Genomic DNA, 18,883 nt, shown 5'->3' with positions numbered 1-18,883 from the left:
TTCCCCCCACCTCCCCCTCTCCCATGTCCCCCCGGAACTGTCGTTCCCATTGTTTTCTCCTTCAGATTGTTCATTCAGCCTATCTTATTTAGACAGACCTATGGAGATAATAACATGCACAAAAACAAGACAGAGCAAAACCAAGCAACAAAATACAACAAAACCACCACAACAAACCACTGACAAAGAACAAATCAAAACATAACAAGAAAGAAAAACTTGTAGTTAGTTCAAGGATCGTTTGTTGGCCTTTAGGAGTGATTTCCAGTACAGTCTGTTGGGGCACCACCCCCTGACCCCAAAGTCCACCATCAGCATTCCATGGGGACTTGCCGCTCCATTCCCTTGCTGTTCTGCTGCACTGCCTTGGTGTGGTGGCATCAGATCGGGCACAATTCCCACACTGTGTTTCTGGTGCTGTTCTCCGCAGGGGCATGGATCAGTGAGGGGCGTCATGTCTCATAGTGGGGCTGGTCATGCAGTCCTCTCTGTGGACTGGCTGCTCTAATTAGGGCCATCATCCTCAAGGCCTGGTGGGCCAGGGTGTGCTCCAGACGCTCCTCCTCCCCCTTCATCTGTTCCAGTGTGCTCCAATCAGATATGTCCCTTTCCTGGAGCTGCAGGTTCAGTGCCGTCCTTTGAAATAAATTCTTCAGGGGGTGGGGCAGAAATCCACTTAGTATTTGGTACTGGGGCCAGCCCCCCAGACCTCTCCACTGGTTCCCTACTCCACACCAGAATGTTGCATTCACACCTTGGGACACTGGGTTGAAGTTTGTTCCTTTTTCCCTGTGGAGATATAAACAAGACCCTCCCCTTGGGTGGGTTAACATCCCGTGCTTCCACTACCCATTTCTTCCTTATTTTCATTTTTTCCCCTTTCCCCACCTCCTCCTCAGTGGTCTACCATGTTCATCCCTGCATTTGATCTGGTCCCTGCCATGCTACCTGGTCCTCACCACAAGAATGTTTGTATATAGTAGCTTTTTCCCTATGCCCCTTTTGCATTTTTTTTTAACACTTACCTCGTCGGACTCATGTTGTACTTGTCCTTTTGTGCCTGACTTACTTCACTTAGCATGATTTCCTCCAGTTCTTCCCATGCAGCGATGTGCTTCATACGTTCATCACTGCATTTTAGTGATGCGTAGTACTCCATTGTATGTATATACCAGTTTTTTAATCCAATCGTCAGTTGATGGAAATTTGGGTTGCTTCCAACTCCTTGCAATTGGGAACTGTGCCGCAATGAGCACTGGGGCACAGATGTCTGGCCTTGGTTTGTTTCTTGCCTCTTCTGAGTATATGCCCCGAGGGGGATTGCTGGATCATATGGTAACTCAATTTCCATCTGTTTTAGATATCGTCAGATCAATTTCCATAGTGGTCACACATACAAGTCTACCAGCAGTGGATGAGAGTTCCTGTCTCTCCACAGCCCCTTCAACACTTGTTGTTTGCTGATTTTTTGAATTGGGCTACCTTTGAGGGTGTTAGGTGGTACCTCATTGTTGTTTTAATTTGCATTAATTTTATGGCTAAAGATCGGGAACATTTTTTCATATGTTTGTTGGCCATTTGGATTTCTGTCCCTGTGAAACTTCTTATCAAGTCTTTTTGCCTTCCTCTCAAGTGGGCAATTAGTTTTTTTCTTTTTGGAAGCTAGCAGAGTATTGTAGATTTTAGTAATGAGGCCTTTGTCTGATGTGTCATTGCTAAAGATGTTTTCCCAGTCCGTGGACTCTCTTATTACTCTCTTGGTGAATTCTTTCGATGTACACAGGTGTTTTATCTTCAGTATATCCCATTTTCCAATTTGTGCCTCCTCTGTGTTTGTGTCCTTCCCTATTGTGTTCCAATTCCCTCATTGATGGCCATAAAATTTTGGGGTTTAACGTCAAGGTCTGTGATCCACATTGAGTTTATTCTTGTGCATGGAGTGAAATAAGGGTCTTGTTCATTTTCTGCAGGTAAATATCAATTTTTTCCAGCACCACTCGTTAAAGAGGGCATCTGCTTCCCATCTGACATTTTGGGGGCCCTTATCAAAGATCAGTTTTCTGTATGCTGATGATTTTATTTCTGGGTTTTCAGTTCTTTTCCATTGGTCTGAGTATCTGTCATTGTACCAATACCATGCGGTTTTGACAACTGTGGCTGTATAGTATGTGCTGAAGTCAGGTAAAGCAAGCCCTCCCACTATGTCCTTCTTCTTGAGGAGTTCTCTCCTAATTCTGGGCTTCTTCCCTCTCCATATGAAGTTGGTAATCAGTTTTTCCATTTCTTTGAAGAAATATGAGGGTAATTGTATCGGGATTGCATTAAAATTACAGCTGTGGCTGTGTTGAGAACAAATCCCCCTACGGGCTCCAAATGGTCCAGGCTCTGGCAGAGACAGTGGTGGGGCCAAGGTCAAGCCCAAGCCAGCTTATAGGCCATTCTTAAGCTAATAGTAAAGTAGTTGCTGTGGGATTGTTTCTGACTCATGGACACCCCCAACAGCTATGAGTTTTTCAGAAGTAGACTGCCAGGCCTTTCTTCCAGTCCTCTAGATGGATGAGAATTGACAATGTTTCTGTTACTAGCTGGATACTTACTTAGCTGTCTGTTTCATCTACTGCTAGTAAGGGGATGTCCAATTGTTTTCTGTAATGAAAAACATTTTAGACATTAGGGACTTTATGATCTGTCACAACTGCTTAATTTCCAGTGTAGCATGAAAGCAGCAAAAGACAACACAGGGATAATGATCTATGGCTGTTCCAAGAAAGCCTAATGTATGGACATTGAAATTAGAATTGTATATAATTTTTATGCATCATTGAATATTAATCACCTTTGATTTTCCCAACCGTATAAAAACATAAAAGGCATTCTTAGCTAGCAAGCTGTACAAAGCAGATGGCAGGCTAGATTTGTCCACTAGGCCATAGCTTGCCAACCCTGCCCAAGTACAGCTCCTCCATTTTGCAAATAAAATAGGACACACAAAATATATGCGACTTGCTCTAGCTCATGCTAATGATTTTGTGGTAGACCCAGTTGTAATGTGTCGAAAATATCTGAAAGCTGGTCTGTATTGATAGTTTATTACTTTTCTATGTTTCTTCATTGATTGGTCTCAAGGAGGATGCCCTCCTTTATTTCACTTAACAACTCACTCCTAAGAAACAGACAAGCATCAAAATGAACTTTTTCCTGGAGCGTTTCTACGTGTGCTGATATCATTTAAAGATGATGTAAACACAGGAACACATGAACCACATACACATACATGCATGGATCTTTTAGGTGATTGCTTATCAAATAGCTCATGAAATTCCAAATAATAAATATAGAAATTGTGAAAATTTCAGCCTTATATGGTAATCTTATCGTTCATATTTTTAAAAACGCCTAAGTAACAGCACCATAGAAATTGAATTTTAGTACTAGTTTTCAAAATCACTATAAATTTGCTCCTGTACTTAAAAATGAACCAGCCCTAATGTTTTCACCCCAAATATATTTGAAAACACACAAATAATGCAGAAATGAGCTACAGTATATTCATAGATCTCTAGATAGGAGAATATAGAAGATTTCTTATAATTAAGCTATTATCTCTCAGAAGTATTTCAAAAAATATAAAATAATAATCTTGAAAATATCTTCAATTATATTTAAAACCAAGACAAATTTTCAGAGGGATGTGAATTTATTTAGACTTATGAATCAACGGAGCACCCTTAATGGTGGAGGATACTCCTGTACTTGTGAGATTTGCATTTTCCCGCAGAAAATTGCGTCTGTGAATTCTCCTGCGGTTGTATGTCCTGTTAGAAGAATCAATTTTGGCATGTACATTCCTTGGCCGTATGGTACGTTGAGGTAGTCCATTGATTTCATACAACCAGTACATATCAGCTGTCTGGAAACAAAAAGAGGGCGAGGTTTTATATGACATATACAGGGGCTGACAGAAAAAAAAATAGAACAAACTTACTATACTTAACATCTCATCTTCTTCAAGGTATGAAACTCAAACCATCTCTATACAGACATAAAATTAACGTGGATAGGAAATCATGGACAATACTTTGATTTATGAATTAAGAATAATTCACTAAAAAATTTGTCACAGGTGATGGTCCGCTTTGTAGGTGAGCTAAGCAGTCTTCTAATGAGGAGAAGCAATCTATTTGGTTTCCATGAAACTGTTACACAGCATGAACTATAGCTAGTGAAAACATAACTAGCAATGTCAACTTATGCCTGACAATTTAAATTTGAATACAGAGTCCACTGGCACAAAACACTGGACGTTTGATTTTTAGATTAAAAAGCTGATAACTAATATAACTATTCAAATATTCTGAGGGTGGTGAAAAAAATCACTGAATTCATTCATAATCTAATTCCAAGTAAGTGCAATTGTTACAGGGGCTCATTTTTAAAATCCTTTTCCCGCTGTATATATGGGCAAGAAAGCAATGCTCAATTAGGCAGTCTAGTATTTTCCACATGCTCGTGCTCATACTAAACTTTCCTTGCTCTGGGAGAATTTCCTGAATCCACCTGTGTTGATCTAAATCATTATATTCTATTAAGATTTGTACCATGCACATTCAGAAAGCTTATTCCATGTTAAGTCCAGTCTAATCCACCAGAGTTTAATGTGGAGTATTCTCTCTACAAATGAATGCTGACTACCTGTATGGATTTCTTGCACAGCCAGCCTGGTCTTATTTTAATCATGTTTGACCTTACTTTCTGGTGTTTGTAGTTATTCTGAATTCAGACTCTATGAGTCCAAAGCGGGCCAAACCAAGAACCACATTGATTCTGGGTTAGATAACTTTTACTTCACATACATATTCATTTTGTAAGCCCAAACGACATTGTCTTGATTGTGAATATATCATTTAAAATTTTTCCTTAGAAGTGATCACTTTTCAGTGAACTCCATTAAGGAACTTACATCAAGCCCCATAATTTAGTGGGTACAAGTGGAAGAGTTGCACGAAGGGGTCTAGACCCAACTTAGCATCGTTAAAGGGCATGCATACACTTAAGCACAATTAAGCATACACTTAATGCACAAATTAATGACATTCTTGAAGAGACCTGCCCCCATGCCTGACACACAGTGGGTACACGAGTGTATTGTAAGAACGGACTACCACATGACACAATGAAGTCTTCCAGAATTCCCAGTCTTGGCAATATTGTCCATAGTTTGTTATGACTGATAAAGTGTAATACCTTTTCATAGATAATGAAGCACAGGTAAACATCTTTCTGCTATTATTTGCTTTTCATGTCTTCATCATATGTCTTCTTTCTGAGTCTAGCCTGGCTGAATTTCTGGCAGCTCCCTTGCACTGAACTGCTGCAATCAGTTCTGAATTATCTTCAGAAAATTTTTACTTTTCTGTGATAATCACATTATTATATAATTTCTGCATTCTGATGGATCACTAGTCTTTAAAATGGACACCAGTAATAGGGGGCTTCTAAAAGTTTGTGGAAAAATAGAAGAGAAAGATTTTGCAAAATTTCTCTGAACTTTTTGAAGGCCCTTATAAGGATCTCTTCCAGTTTTCCAAATTTATTTTCATGGACTAATGAGTATTTCTTGCACTGTGACCATTTGTTGAAACATTTCTATTGTTATTCCGGAAGATTGCCTTTTGATAATGCCTTCAGTGCAGTTTGGACTTCTTCCTTCAAAATCATAAGTTCTTGATGACATGCTACCTCCTGAAATGGTTGAATTCTAGTCAATTACTTTTAATACATTGTATCAAAAAGATGTCTGCTAACTTCTTTTGATTCTTCCTTTGTCTGTTGTTCCCAAAGGAGCCCTGGTGGAATAGTTGTTAGGCATTAGGCTGTTAATTGCAAGGTCAATGGTTTGAAACCATGAGCCATTCCACCACAGAACTTCTTTACTCTTGTACAGAATTAAGTCTCAGAAACTCACAGGTGCAATTCTACTCTGTCTTCCTGGTTTGCTATGAGTTAGCAGTGAGTTTGTTTTTTTGGTTTAGTGTTCAATATTGATCACAGAATCCTTCAATACTGCAATTCAAGGCTTGACTTTCAGTTTGAGAAATACTGAACTTGTTCTTCTCTTTTAGTTTTGTAACTCCATGTTATTGGATATTTCATTACAATCATGCACTTATCTTCTTGAGTTGCTATTTGAAATCTTCTGTTCAGCTCTTTAACATCATTTGTTCTTTTCACTTTAGGTATTTTATATTTAGCACAAGTTTCAGAGTCTCTTATGATAGCTAGTTTGGTATTTATTTTTTTTCCTGTCTTTTTAATGACTTTTGGGGCTCAGTTTTTTTCAAGTAAATATATTTTAATATACTATTTAATTTCTTCACTTTAGACTTCAATGTACTAAAACAACATATGCCTTAATAACGGACTCCATAATCTTGGTACTTGAAATCATGTACATGTAATAAGTATTTCAACAGGTTCATTATATAGTATAATATATTTATATACAAATCACTTTATGGTCATTATTTGCCAGTTTCACATTTTCTTAATGTGAAAAGGCAGTACTTTCATATTTTCCTTTGGTGGTGATAATCTTTTTGTTATATTTAATTTTTAAAAGTCCTTTGATGAACAAAACAAAATAAAACAAGATGTAACTATTGAAATAAGTTGACTTTTGAAAAGTAATAGTGCTATTTTTTCTTTGATTAATAAATGAGACCCTTTTCCCCCTAGTTCATTCTCATGCCTTTAGTACATCAAATCCCTCTGTCTAATGTCTTTTTAGAACTCACCTGTATTACTAATGTTGCTTTATATTTCCTGCTGTACATCTGGGGTGTAAATCCCACATTAATGACAGCGCCTGGAGTATTGTTAGGAGGGAGTTCGCCAACCTCAGGTCTTACAGAAAACTCTAGGTCACTGCCAGGCAGGAAATATGCTGTGTACCGCTCAGTATTTCTGGAACAAAAGTGTCAAATTCAACCTATTAAAATAAATCATTACCCCATTCTCTTTGCAAGAATTTCTGGATAGAGTTGGTATCCTAAAGATTTTTCAATCATTATTTTTTACCTTTTTTCAAAACCATTTTATTGGGAATTAGTACAGATATCATAGCAATCCATAGTTCAATCACATCAAGCAGTATCATACAATTGCTACCACAATCAGGTTCAAAACATTCTTTTCCTTTTAGTGCCTCCCCCCACCCCCACTACCACTGTACCCACCCCAGAAACCCTCACTGTACTTGCTATCCCTTTTTATTGAGTACAGTGAAAAAAACACCATGCCTATCAAAGGTAGGAAACAAGCTGTTCATGTTCCAAATGAAAATTTAGTCATACATAAATAAATTTACATGTAACGTGAAGAGCCAAAACAGTTCTCATAAAGTCTTTTAAAATATAAACTATTATTCCATTTTGATATGTTCTCACCTTCTACTAGATTGTCAGGCTCAGTAACAATTATTGGACCTGAAGATGGATCTCAAGTGAAACTGATGTCATTTAAGATTCACATGACTATCTTTATGTCCAGATTGATTACATTTTAGATAAAGATTATAAAAGAAGGTGAGGAATAGATACAGAGGATCTGGAAACACAGGGAATCCAGGGCGGATGATCCCTTCAGGACCAGTGGTGTGAGTGGCGATACTGGGAGCGTAGAGTGAGAGTGGGTTGGAAAGGGGGAACCGATTACAAGGATCTTCATGTGACCTCCTCCCTGGTGGACAGACAACAGAAAAGTGAGTGAATGGAGACGTCGGACAGGGCAAGATATGACAAAATAAAATAATTTATAAATTATCAAGGGCTCATGGAGGGAGGGGGGAGCGGAGAGGGAGGGGGAAAAAGAGGACCTGATGCCAGGGGCTTAAGTGGAGAGCAAATGTTTTGAGAATGATGAGGGCAATGAATGTATAAATGAACTTTACACAACTGATGTATGTATGGATTGTGATAAGGGTTGTATGAGCCCCTAATAAAACTATTAAAAGCATAAATAAATAAAATAAAAAAGAAGAGGGGCATTTAGTAGTCTTCTGCGGACTATAAAAACTCTCTCTGACATCGAGTTGCTGCCAACTCATAGAGACCCTACAGGACAGGATAGAACCGCCCCTGGGAGTTTCTGAGGTGGTAACTGTTTACAGGAGGAGAAAGCAGGGATATTTAACTTAGTGAAAAGATTTAGGCAGCAATGTGTCAAAACTGCCAGTTTGGAATGACCTGCATTTGAAGTTTATAGACTGCCAAGCAGTGGTAAAGATGTGAGCAGGAGTATCTCTGTTGGAACAAGGTCACAAAGACAGAAGGTAGAAACTGTAGCATCTTACCTGAAAGGACACCCTGAGTCTGCGAACATATTTCATCCTCCACTGTGATTGTGTAAACAGGTGATTGTGTGTGTGTGTGTGTGTGCTCAGATAAGTTGGATATAATAATATATACTTTGCAATATGATTGCAATAATTAAATTATGTGGGAACTTCAAAAATCTCACAAAAATGTAATTAAAAGACAAATGAATTTTCCCATGGGCATTTTGAAGTCATCTCTCATATGCTAAATACATACAACAAAACTTCACTATCAATTTTGGTGGTGGTGTACTCTGTCGTTCATTGGGAGGGCAGGTAAGAACATAAAAGAAACTGCTGGTCATTAATAATATTTCATTGGGATCTCATTGTCCTAAATTTGACACAGTTTTAACTTTTACTCAAGTAAATGCCAAATACACATACAGAACTGGGAGGGGGAAAAGATTTCTTGCTCAGGAGGCAAATTTCTAAGAGTAAACATGTATAGTATTGCAATCTATTGTCTACCAAGTAAGTTGAAATTCACTTTTGCACTCCTAATTGCGATGAAATATTGTAAGCCTGACCAAAATGGATAAGTTCTATAGAATCATCATAAAGGGCATTTAATACATTAGTAGAGGAGCGGAACATTCATTTTTGCTCATACCTATGTTTCTTTGGAGCTGTGGGTCAGAACTGACACCATGACACCTAACAATAAGGATATAAGTTGCTACATCATAAGAAAAACATGAGTGTTTTTACAACAACGACTAGAGAGAGAAATAGAGAGGCTGACAGAAGCTGCTGAGGCCATTTTAACAAATACCTTGGTTTAGAGGTTTAGGGTAATGGTTTCATGAAAAATCATGGCATAATAATTTGTTCTACTTCCTTGCTCATTGTGTAGTGTCTGGTATTTTAAAAGTTTGCAAGTGGCCACTCAGGGAACAATTGAACTCTATTCATCTGGAGCAGCAAAGAAAGAAGGAGGGTCAGGAAATAGGAAGAGGATATGGAATGTGTGACTAATTGCTTATGCCATGAAACCAGAAGAAGTGGGTGGCGACCAGCGCCACCATTACTGAACATTTTAATCAAAGATTCCATTGCAGAATCTTGATCAAAAGAGGAAAGATGCAGAACAGAAGTTTAAATTCTTATGAACTTTGAACTTTCTGAATTAACAAAGTATTGGATGAAGCCCTGAGACAATCTTTAAATCTGTAGTAAAGAATGTCCGCCTTGAGGATTATGCTCTATTAAGAATTATGCACATGGGATCAAATTGACAAAAGCAACCAGAAAGATGAGACAGGAACTTTAGAGGGAAGTAAGTTTATGTTAATAAGGGAGGCACAACTCAAAAAAGAGTAATGAGTATGCCTGCACAACTCAAAAAATGTAACCAATATCATTAAAATTTACATATAGAAACTGTTGAATTGGTATATATTTTGAATAGTAAGTGCACAATTTAAAAAAATTCAAAAATATGTTTTTAGAAATGTTTACAGGACATCTGAATATAAATGTTAAATAATTATGTATTTTTCAGAAACATAAAAACTATACTAATCTATTTTTCCCTAAGTATACTTCAAGACACATTTATATTCATAATCACCAAGGGCATCACTGGCAATCTGGCTACTTATTATGGAAACAAAAATACTTATGAGTTTTCATTATTTTCAGAACATACTTTGAAAGTAAGCATCCGTTATGTTTCAGGCATCGTGTTTGGTGCTGGATATACAGTGGATGAACAAGAGTCATGATGTCTGCCCTTACTGAACTCAATCTAATGTTGTCAGTAGATATTACATGCCATAATAAAACATGGAAAAGCTAAATTCTAATAAAACATCTTCAAAAAGACTAGAGAGAAATGCAATCTTAGTATAAAGCTTCAGCTCTTCAGATGACAGAAAGTTTCTCCCCATACACCCTGCCAGCTAGAAAGCAGTGGCACAGTATTTTTCAGGTGCTGAAAGGAGCTCTGGTGGTGTACTGGTTTATGTTTTGGGCTGCTAACAGCAAGGTCAACTGTTCGAACTCACTAGCCACTCCATGGGAGGAAGATGAGGTTTCTTGCTCTTCTGTAAAAAATGATAGTCTCAGAAACCCACAGGGCCAGTTCTACTCTGTCCTATAGGGTCTCTATGAGTCGGAATAGATTCAATAGCAGTGAATTTGGTTTGCAGTTTAATAGAGCATAACTGGAAACTCTAAATTCTTTATCAAGATAAAATATTCTATAATAATGTATGAAAAATTCCTACATTATTCCCATTAACCCAGAAAATTAAGGGAATTTGTCATGAGTACACTAAACTCTTGAGGGTCACTGTGAGTTGGAACTGGCAGTGAGTTTGGTTTTCTTGGATACTTACCCTGTAAAGAATTACAATCTCAGAAACCCCAAAAGGAATCATTCTTCACTGATCTATTGATTCAGAGTCAAAATCTATTAACACCTCCTCCCCCCCAAAAAATCCCCTCAGTGCTATTGAGTAGACTCCAACTCATAGTGACCCTAAAGAGGCAGTTGAGGCCAGTGGGTTACATGTTGGGCTGCTAACCATAATGTCAATAGTCTGAAACTGTACAAAGATGAGGATTTCTATTTTCGTAAAAAGTTAGTCTCAGAAACCCACAGTTCTATTCTGTCCCATAGGACTGTTAGAGTGGGTTTATAATTATCCTTCAAGAATTCCTAATGTGTGAAAACAGGGGTGGGAGGAGCTGGGGCCTCAGGAAGGAATAGGAGTAAAGGAATGGGTCAAAATTGGGTTGAGTATAATGAACTCTCCTCATGAATTTAAAAAATGATATTGACAATTGAAGTAAAACGTATAAGGCCTGCTCCATACATGTAGTCGAAATACTCAATAAATTTACAATGAAAAAGTCAGAAGCGTAAAGAGACCCAAATGGAAGTGAGATTTCCACACTTTCTTGAGATAGCACAATGTCTATAATAATAGACCATGTAGTGATTTTCTGACAGGTGTTCTTCTGGATTCGGAATACATAAACTTTAATAGAAATATCCTAGTTCTCAAATCCATCACTGAATTTAGTCAATTCCTCACTGCACTCCCCCCTCCCAAACAAAAACAACAACGTTCACGTACCGCCGTATTGTGTGAACAACAGAAAGAACCAATTATCTGGCCTGCATGCATTCACTCTTCGTCTTGTCTCCATTGTGGTTTTGAATGTTTCAATGATAAGCTGCCACTGTGGCTGCCACAATGGATTCATACAGAACAACAATTGTGCGGATGATGCAGCACTGGGCAGTGTGTCACGCGGTTGTACACTGGGTCTCAAAGAGCCTGAACCAATTTGATAGTACCTAACTACAAAATATGTTTAATGCATGAAAATTTCCTTTGACAAACAAATGTTCCCTAATAGTTCTAAATCTAGCCATTTATGTTTGCTTCTCTCTCTCTCTCCTGTTGGATGCTTACATGGAAGGCTCTATTTTCCTATTTTGTAAATCAAAAAGTGCAAAATATCTGCAACTTTGAGGCATAGAATGATAATGCTCTAGCATAACCAGCAAACTATGTCTTAGTGGGATTTTCCAACTTAAAATTGGTTCCACAGTTCACCATAAAGGATATTCACAAAACTGAGACAAGAACTTCTGCTTGACATATTATATTACCTTGTCTGGCTTGTCAGAGTGAAGTTGACGACAGCTTCCTTAAATAAACCAATCCCTTCAATGTTAATGATATCGTCCACATCTGGCTCCGTAGCATGCAAAATTATGGGAAAACTCCAAATCCCGTCTTTTGGGCACTCTAATTTCAGTATAATTTGAGTCCTTGAATAAAAGAAGATATTTTAAATGATACTCATAGGAAAATAGGAAAAGAGACTACTATCAGTAAATAAACAACTAAGGGGAAAATGTAAGTAAACTGTAAGTAAGTAAACTGTAAGTAAAATGTAAGCAAAACCAATGTGAGTTTGCATTCAAGAAAAAAAAAAGTGAACCCAAACTCATTACCATCGAGTGAATTCCGACTCACAGCAACCCTTTGTAAGGTTTCCAAGGCTTTGTAAATTTTTACAGGTGCAGACAGCTTCATCCTTCTCCAGCAGAGAGGCTGGTGCATTTCAACCATGGACATTGAGGTTAGCAATCCAATGCTTACCTGACAGTTTTACCAGGGCACTGTTAATTACATTTCAGGAATAATAGGCCATAGTTTATAGTATCATTCTCTATTTGGGGTAATTATTTTGTAGGGCATTTTATCTACTCTCTACATTTACTAATAACCTGTAGCATTTGCAGATAAGACTCTTCAAACTTTCTGTAACCAACATAAAATATACTATCTTCCAATACGTCTGTCTAGAGTGCTCCTTAGAGGCATGGATGGTGAGACTTCATCTTAAGTACTTAAGATATGTTAATCTTAAGTACTTAAGATATGTTAATCTTAAGTACTTAAGATATGTTACCAGGACAGACCAGTCCCTGGAGAAGGACATTATGCTTAGAAAAATATAGGGGAAGTGAAAAAGAGGAAGGCCCTCAAAGAGATGGATTGGCACAGTGGTGGCAACAATGGGATCAAGTAAAGGAACAATTGTGAGGATGGCACAGGACTGAGCAGTTTACCATTCTGTTGTGCATAGGGTCACTGTGCCATGGACTATGTAGCTTGGTCAATGGGCCCAGTGTTAGACTAAACAGTCATTTATCTATGGATTTTCTCTTTGAAATGAAACACTGTGAGAATCTTTTCAATTAATAGTTCATATAGAAATATGTTTCCTGAACACCTAAAAAGTCTCACAAAATTAACTGAAGACTTCTAAAAATATTAATTCCAAGTAATAATAGCCACAAGCACCTTATAGAATTGCATATCATTGATGGAAGGTAGAGGCAGACTATTAAAACATTTGAGTGAGAAGAGGAAAAAAATAAGATGGTATCTGGAATGGAGACAATATCATATGTTTGCATGGTTAGGGTGGATATGACTCAAATATGTAAAAGGTGTGGTTTTAGTAAAAGTCAGGGCTGGGCAAGGAAATCACAAAGCTAATAGAAAGAATAGTCTAGGAACCTTTTTTTTTTTTTTAGGAACTTTTATATTCTCCAGGTAGGGCTGTAAAATTGGGCAATTTGAGGCACAATGGATAATAATCTACCAAATCTAAAAGTTACATATGCCAACTCAGAAATTTAACTATTAGTTATTTCCCCTAACAAAAACAGTTGCTGCAGTACACGGGCTATGTACTGCCAGAAATTTAAGCTGGATTCACAAGAGGTGATTGTCTCAAGTATTTCAGACATATCAAAAATGACCAATCCCTAGTCATATATCATGCTTGGTGAAGACGTTCAGCAAGAAAGATGAAGCACCTCAGTGGCTTCAACAATGGGCTCAAACATGTGAGCAGTGTTTTATAACACAGGGTCATTATAAGTTGAAACATACTTGATGGCAGTTAACAATAACAGTAGTCAGTTCACCTAGAGCAGCTGTTCTCAACCTGTGGGTTGCGACCCCTTTGTTGGGGGCGAATGACCCTTTCACAGGGGTCGCCTGAGACCATAGGAAAACACATTGTGATTTACATTACGATTGATAACAGTAGCAAAATTACAGTTATGAAGTAGCAATGCAAATAATTTTATGGTTGGGGTTCACTACAATATGAGGAACTGTATTAAAGGGACATGGCATTTGGAAGGTTGAGAACCACTGCCCTGAGTTACACATCCAAGATTTCAAGTAGTAGTGTGTATAAAAGTGTCCATTTCTCTATGACTTCTATGTACTCTCAAAAAACTGTGAATAAAATTGTTTAAATGTTCTTTCTATAGGGTACTTGTGGAATACTATGGAGTGTAATATAGTCCAGGATGGTTGATATAGAATCTAAATGTAAAACATCCCAAGTATAAACCCTAAATTTACGCTTTTCTCACACTCTGCTCTCAGTAAATTAAACTATATTCCTTTGCACTATTTCAAGAGCATCATGACTGGTATTCCCAATTCTACCCTTTTCTTCGTCTATGTAGAAGAGAACTTTTATAATTTTTAGAAATTGATTTATATTAATTTTTCATATTTAACTCTGTCTCCTCCTATTAGCCATTCCAAGTACATGAGTGTTTGTTAACCAAAATGTGAATGTTCGCTTTTTTTTCTTTGTGAGTCAGAAAGAGAATAGTTGAATTTTATACTTATTTCAGTTTCCTAGGGAAAGTATGGCTTTAGGCATTATTTTCCTGTTCTTCTATTTACACTTTAGAGCTATTGTTTTTATTTTGTTCTTTCTTATTTAATTCTTTCTCTTCCAGACAACCATGTCAAATACATATGGAAGAAGAAAGGGCAGAACTAAATGAGTATGTGCATTTATATGTTAAATATAATGAACAGACATTGGAACATCACAAATCACTCATAGAAATTAATGAATCAGGCACACAAGTTGTCTTAGACCAGCGGTTCTCAACCCGTGGATTGCGACCCCGTTAGGGCAGGGGGGGGTGTTTCGAATGACTCTTTCACAGGGGTCGCCTGATTCATAATAGTAGCAAAATTACAGTTATGAAGTAGCAATGAAAATAATTTTATGGTTGGGGGTGTCACCACAACATGAGGTACCCTATTAAAGGGTCATGGCATTAGGAAGGTTGAGAACCACCATCTTAGACAAATACCTAAGTATTTACTAATAAGATATAAATGCACAAATGTTGAAGGAGCAAAAAATTACATTGACTTTTCCTATATTCACCAATATTGTCTCATCAGTTCCCTCTAATTACTGCTGCTGATTTCCATAACATTAAACTAATACAATACAAAGCTAAATGTGAACATTACTAAAAGATAACCATTAAAAATCAGAGAAAAACAAAAGGGTGTAATGTCAATGTTTATAATCGACTTTCTTCTTGTACCTTAATTATATTATGGATGTCTGAAGATAACCCTTGTGTTTTGTAGGTATTGGTCTACAAATTCATAGACACTTTTTATATATATATATATATATACATCAAATGCATATTCAAACTATAGAGCTTACTACTTTCAATTGCTTTTTCATTGCTTATTATGTGTTACATTGTATTTTTACTTCATGTATATTGTGGTCCTAACTGGTACCTCTACATTAAGATGTAAATAAAGCCTTATTTACATGATTTGGCATATCATGTAGTATTTGTAGGTCTTAAGTATCAACTGCCCCCAAAAGTCAATAAAAAGACAGTGAGTTTTCCAGAGGAGAAGCATGCAAAACCTAGTGTCCTCTTAGATTTCACTGTGATTCACTTACACCTTACTAGGGGATGAACAATGTTATAGAGTTGAATGGCAGAAGGAAAATGAAAGAAGTTGCAACTTAGAACATCACTTATGTACATTCAATATTTAACTGTTATGAGACACAGCATCAAGAATAAGTATGTTGCCAATATACAGCACCCAGTCAGCACTTTTGGGGGGAACATTCTACCAATCTGACTGCTTTCATTCTTCAACAGGATACCCTAAAGATGATTAATTAGAGAAGTCATGATTACTGACGGTCATCTTAGATTTCAAACAATTTGGATTTTGCTCCTCACCACAATAATTTGATAGCTAAATAATCTAACTCAAAATATTTACCTCAACAGGATCAAAGATATAATGCAATCATTATATAGAAAGATAGAAAAAAGAATGAAAAATTATGTACTTTAAAAGAGTAATGACATTGTTTAAAGAAAAAAAGGAAGGGAAGTAGATTTACCTCAATGGTTTCTTTGGTGAAAATACCATATTGAATATCATTGTTATTGTTTCAGAATTAATATGATGAATTGTTTTGATCAAATACAAAGCAATACAGGATTCCAAGGTAGCCTTTATAGCTTCTGATTCATATTCAATATTATACCGGAATTCACGTAGTCCCTCTGGGAAAATAAAATTTAAAAAATTTTCAATTTAACTAAATATTTATAGATTGAACATAAATTAATCAATACTAATTACGCACAGGTACTTAGAGGTAGGGAGATGGCATATGTTATTTAACTTTGTGTTTATAATACCAAGTGCTTTACCAGGTACACGATAAACCTCAATATAACTTTGTGAAAGGATTTAATATTTCAATAAAGGAATTAATATTTAAATAACTACATTTACACACAAAGAAAACTATTCTTATCACCTTGGGATTTTTAACAGTCAGATTTAGGAAATAAGAATGTCTAATGAAAAATAATCATCAATATCTATTAGGAAATTTAAAAATTGTGACGTGTTCTAAATGAAAGTGCTTCCAAAATATTGTAGAAAAATTCCATAGTCTCTTAATTCCATGTTTTCACAAATTTTTGAAGCCTCCTCATTTAAAAATATACTAAAACTTAGTGACTTGTAATTTATAAAGAAATAGGTTTAAACTAATTTAAATTTAGCTTTAATGACATTGAAACAGCTTTCCAATCTGTTAGGGCAGAATTTTCTATTTCTGGAATATAGGGAGCTTTAAGAAGTTTATGGAAAAATGCCATTATATTTTAATGCAGTTTTCCCATGATTGTTGTGAAGCATCCTTTATATTTTGATAGACTAGAGTGCTTACTATGTTTCAATCGCGGGGTATTATAACCGATATACCATATTTTCATAGAGTCAATTCTTGTTGATCTTGTTGTTAACGGTCCAATGTTTAGCCGAAAGCATCAAGTCAATTTTGACGGAAAGATACAGGATACATTAAATTTCACTTAAATATAAGGATCCCAGACAGCAAATTGAGAGGTATGTTGTGGATCCTGTATGAGAAGGCTATGAGTTGTGGCTTGACCAGGCTCACAGAAGCGCTACTTTCCAAAGCCTGTCTCTAGAACACAGTCTAGTATATAATGATAAAGGATACCTGGACTCCATGCTTTTAATTCAGAACAAATAATCTTTCTCTAAGTCATCGGAACAGAAACTAGACCACCTTTAAGAATCAGTTGAGTGTAATTATTATTATAGAAGTTTGAAAAATAGCTTAGTTCTAACAAGCTCAAGTCAGACTGAATAAATAACTCATCAAATGTTATTAATGTAAAATGTGACTGCCTGACACACACCCAACCTAACTGGTTCCAGGGAAATCACATTTAAGAATTTTAGTTGTTGAATGGGAGGTTATATTTATATTGCATGCAAATAACATTTTTTAAGCAAATACAAGTACTGTACATAGTTGATAACCACATGCTTCAGCTTAATTAACAAGTCTTTTAAGGGAGCTGAGGTATCAGATGAAGTGAAGGATTGAGAAGCTAAGTATAATTTCAGAAGTTTTGAATTCTTCCTGGGTATCTCTAAGTATGGTTGCCATGATTCAAATCTAAGAATAGCCACTGGTACAAAATAGAGATGGCAATATCAGCTAAGAGGCAAGCGAGACAAGCAGGAATCACTTTATATTTTTCAAACTACACATATTCTGGTCACTGCAATGTATTACTACGAGTGCCTAAGGGAAAGGAATAAAGTCAAATTTGACTAAAATTTTGACAAACTGCCACTCTATACTATGTAATAAAACCTATCAGTTATATTATTTGTAATTTACTTGAAAAGTCATATTACCAAATGATCAATATGCCTTTTGCTGTGCTCCTAATTTGGAGAGAATATATATATACTTCTTATAATCTGTTTATGGGCTTTACATTGGTAAGACCAAAGGCAATGAAATCATGGTATGCTCATTATTATTTTGTTGGGGGAAGAAATCATCATCCTTTTATGATAAACATAACGGACAACTTTCAGAGAACAAATACAGGTTCTAAAAAGAGTATTTTAGAGGAGCTCTGATGGCATAATAGGTTATAAGTTGGGCTGCTAATCTCAAGGTCAGCAGTTCAAAATCACCATTAGCTCCCAGAGAGAAAGAGGAGATTTTCTATTCCTGTAAAGAGTTACAATCTCAGAAACCCACAGGGTAGTTCAACTCTGTCCTACAGCGTCTCTATGAGTAGATATTGACGTGATGGCAGTGAGTTAAGTTAAAAATCAGTATTTCAGTAAATGTAGTTTCTCATAATGCACACTGAAATTTCAAAGTTACAGAACAATAGTTTTGGGGACTATTAGTAGCAAATCTTTCAATATTAGAGGAAATTTCTGTCAGTTTTCAACAAATTCTTATAAGAACACCGGCTTCATGAAATCATATTCTAGATAAGTATATATTTAACTTTAATTGTGTTTTAACAATTAAGCGAATATATATTAACTAGTCTCTTTTTATATTAATATATATTAGCATATGCTTATCTTCTCAAAGCAGCTGTGTCACAATGTATCCGGTTCTCTCAAGATTTTCATGAATTACTCACTAAGACCTGTAGACTTTACTCCTGAGAAAATTTGGAATTCAGAACTGAATTCATAAATATGGGACACATAATTTAATTTCTATAGAAAACATCTAAAAATCCTTTAAAAGCAGCTTTTTCTTATCATGGGTATTTATACTTTAATTCCTTTATTC

At 36.3% G+C, this 18,883-nt stretch overlaps 1 protein-coding gene across 1 annotated transcript in view; it reads right to left on the bottom strand.

Moving 5' to 3' along the window:
* Positions 1 to 3,697: 3,697 nt before the first annotated feature.
* Positions 3,698 to 18,883, bottom strand: part of CFAP47 (cilia and flagella associated protein 47) — a 223,362-nt gene continuing 208,176 nt past the window's right edge. The window contains exons 60-63 of the mRNA XM_013008474.1: positions 16,124 to 16,289; positions 12,003 to 12,164; positions 6,795 to 6,963; positions 3,698 to 3,910 (exon numbers count right to left, since the gene is read on the bottom strand). Coding sequence (XP_012863928.1) covers positions 3,698 to 3,910; positions 6,795 to 6,963; positions 12,003 to 12,164; positions 16,124 to 16,289 — 710 coding nt within the window. The remainder of the gene's footprint in view (positions 3,911 to 6,794; positions 6,964 to 12,002; positions 12,165 to 16,123; positions 16,290 to 18,883) is intronic.

The sequence above is a fragment of the Echinops telfairi genome, unplaced genomic scaffold, assembly GCF_000313985.2.
Source record: "Echinops telfairi isolate 266 unplaced genomic scaffold, ASM31398v2 ScPeMD7_38;HRSCAF=143, whole genome shotgun sequence".
Classification (NCBI taxonomy): Eukaryota; Metazoa; Chordata; class Mammalia; order Afrosoricida; family Tenrecidae; genus Echinops; species Echinops telfairi.
This window is presented reverse-complemented; position numbering and strand designations above follow the sequence as displayed.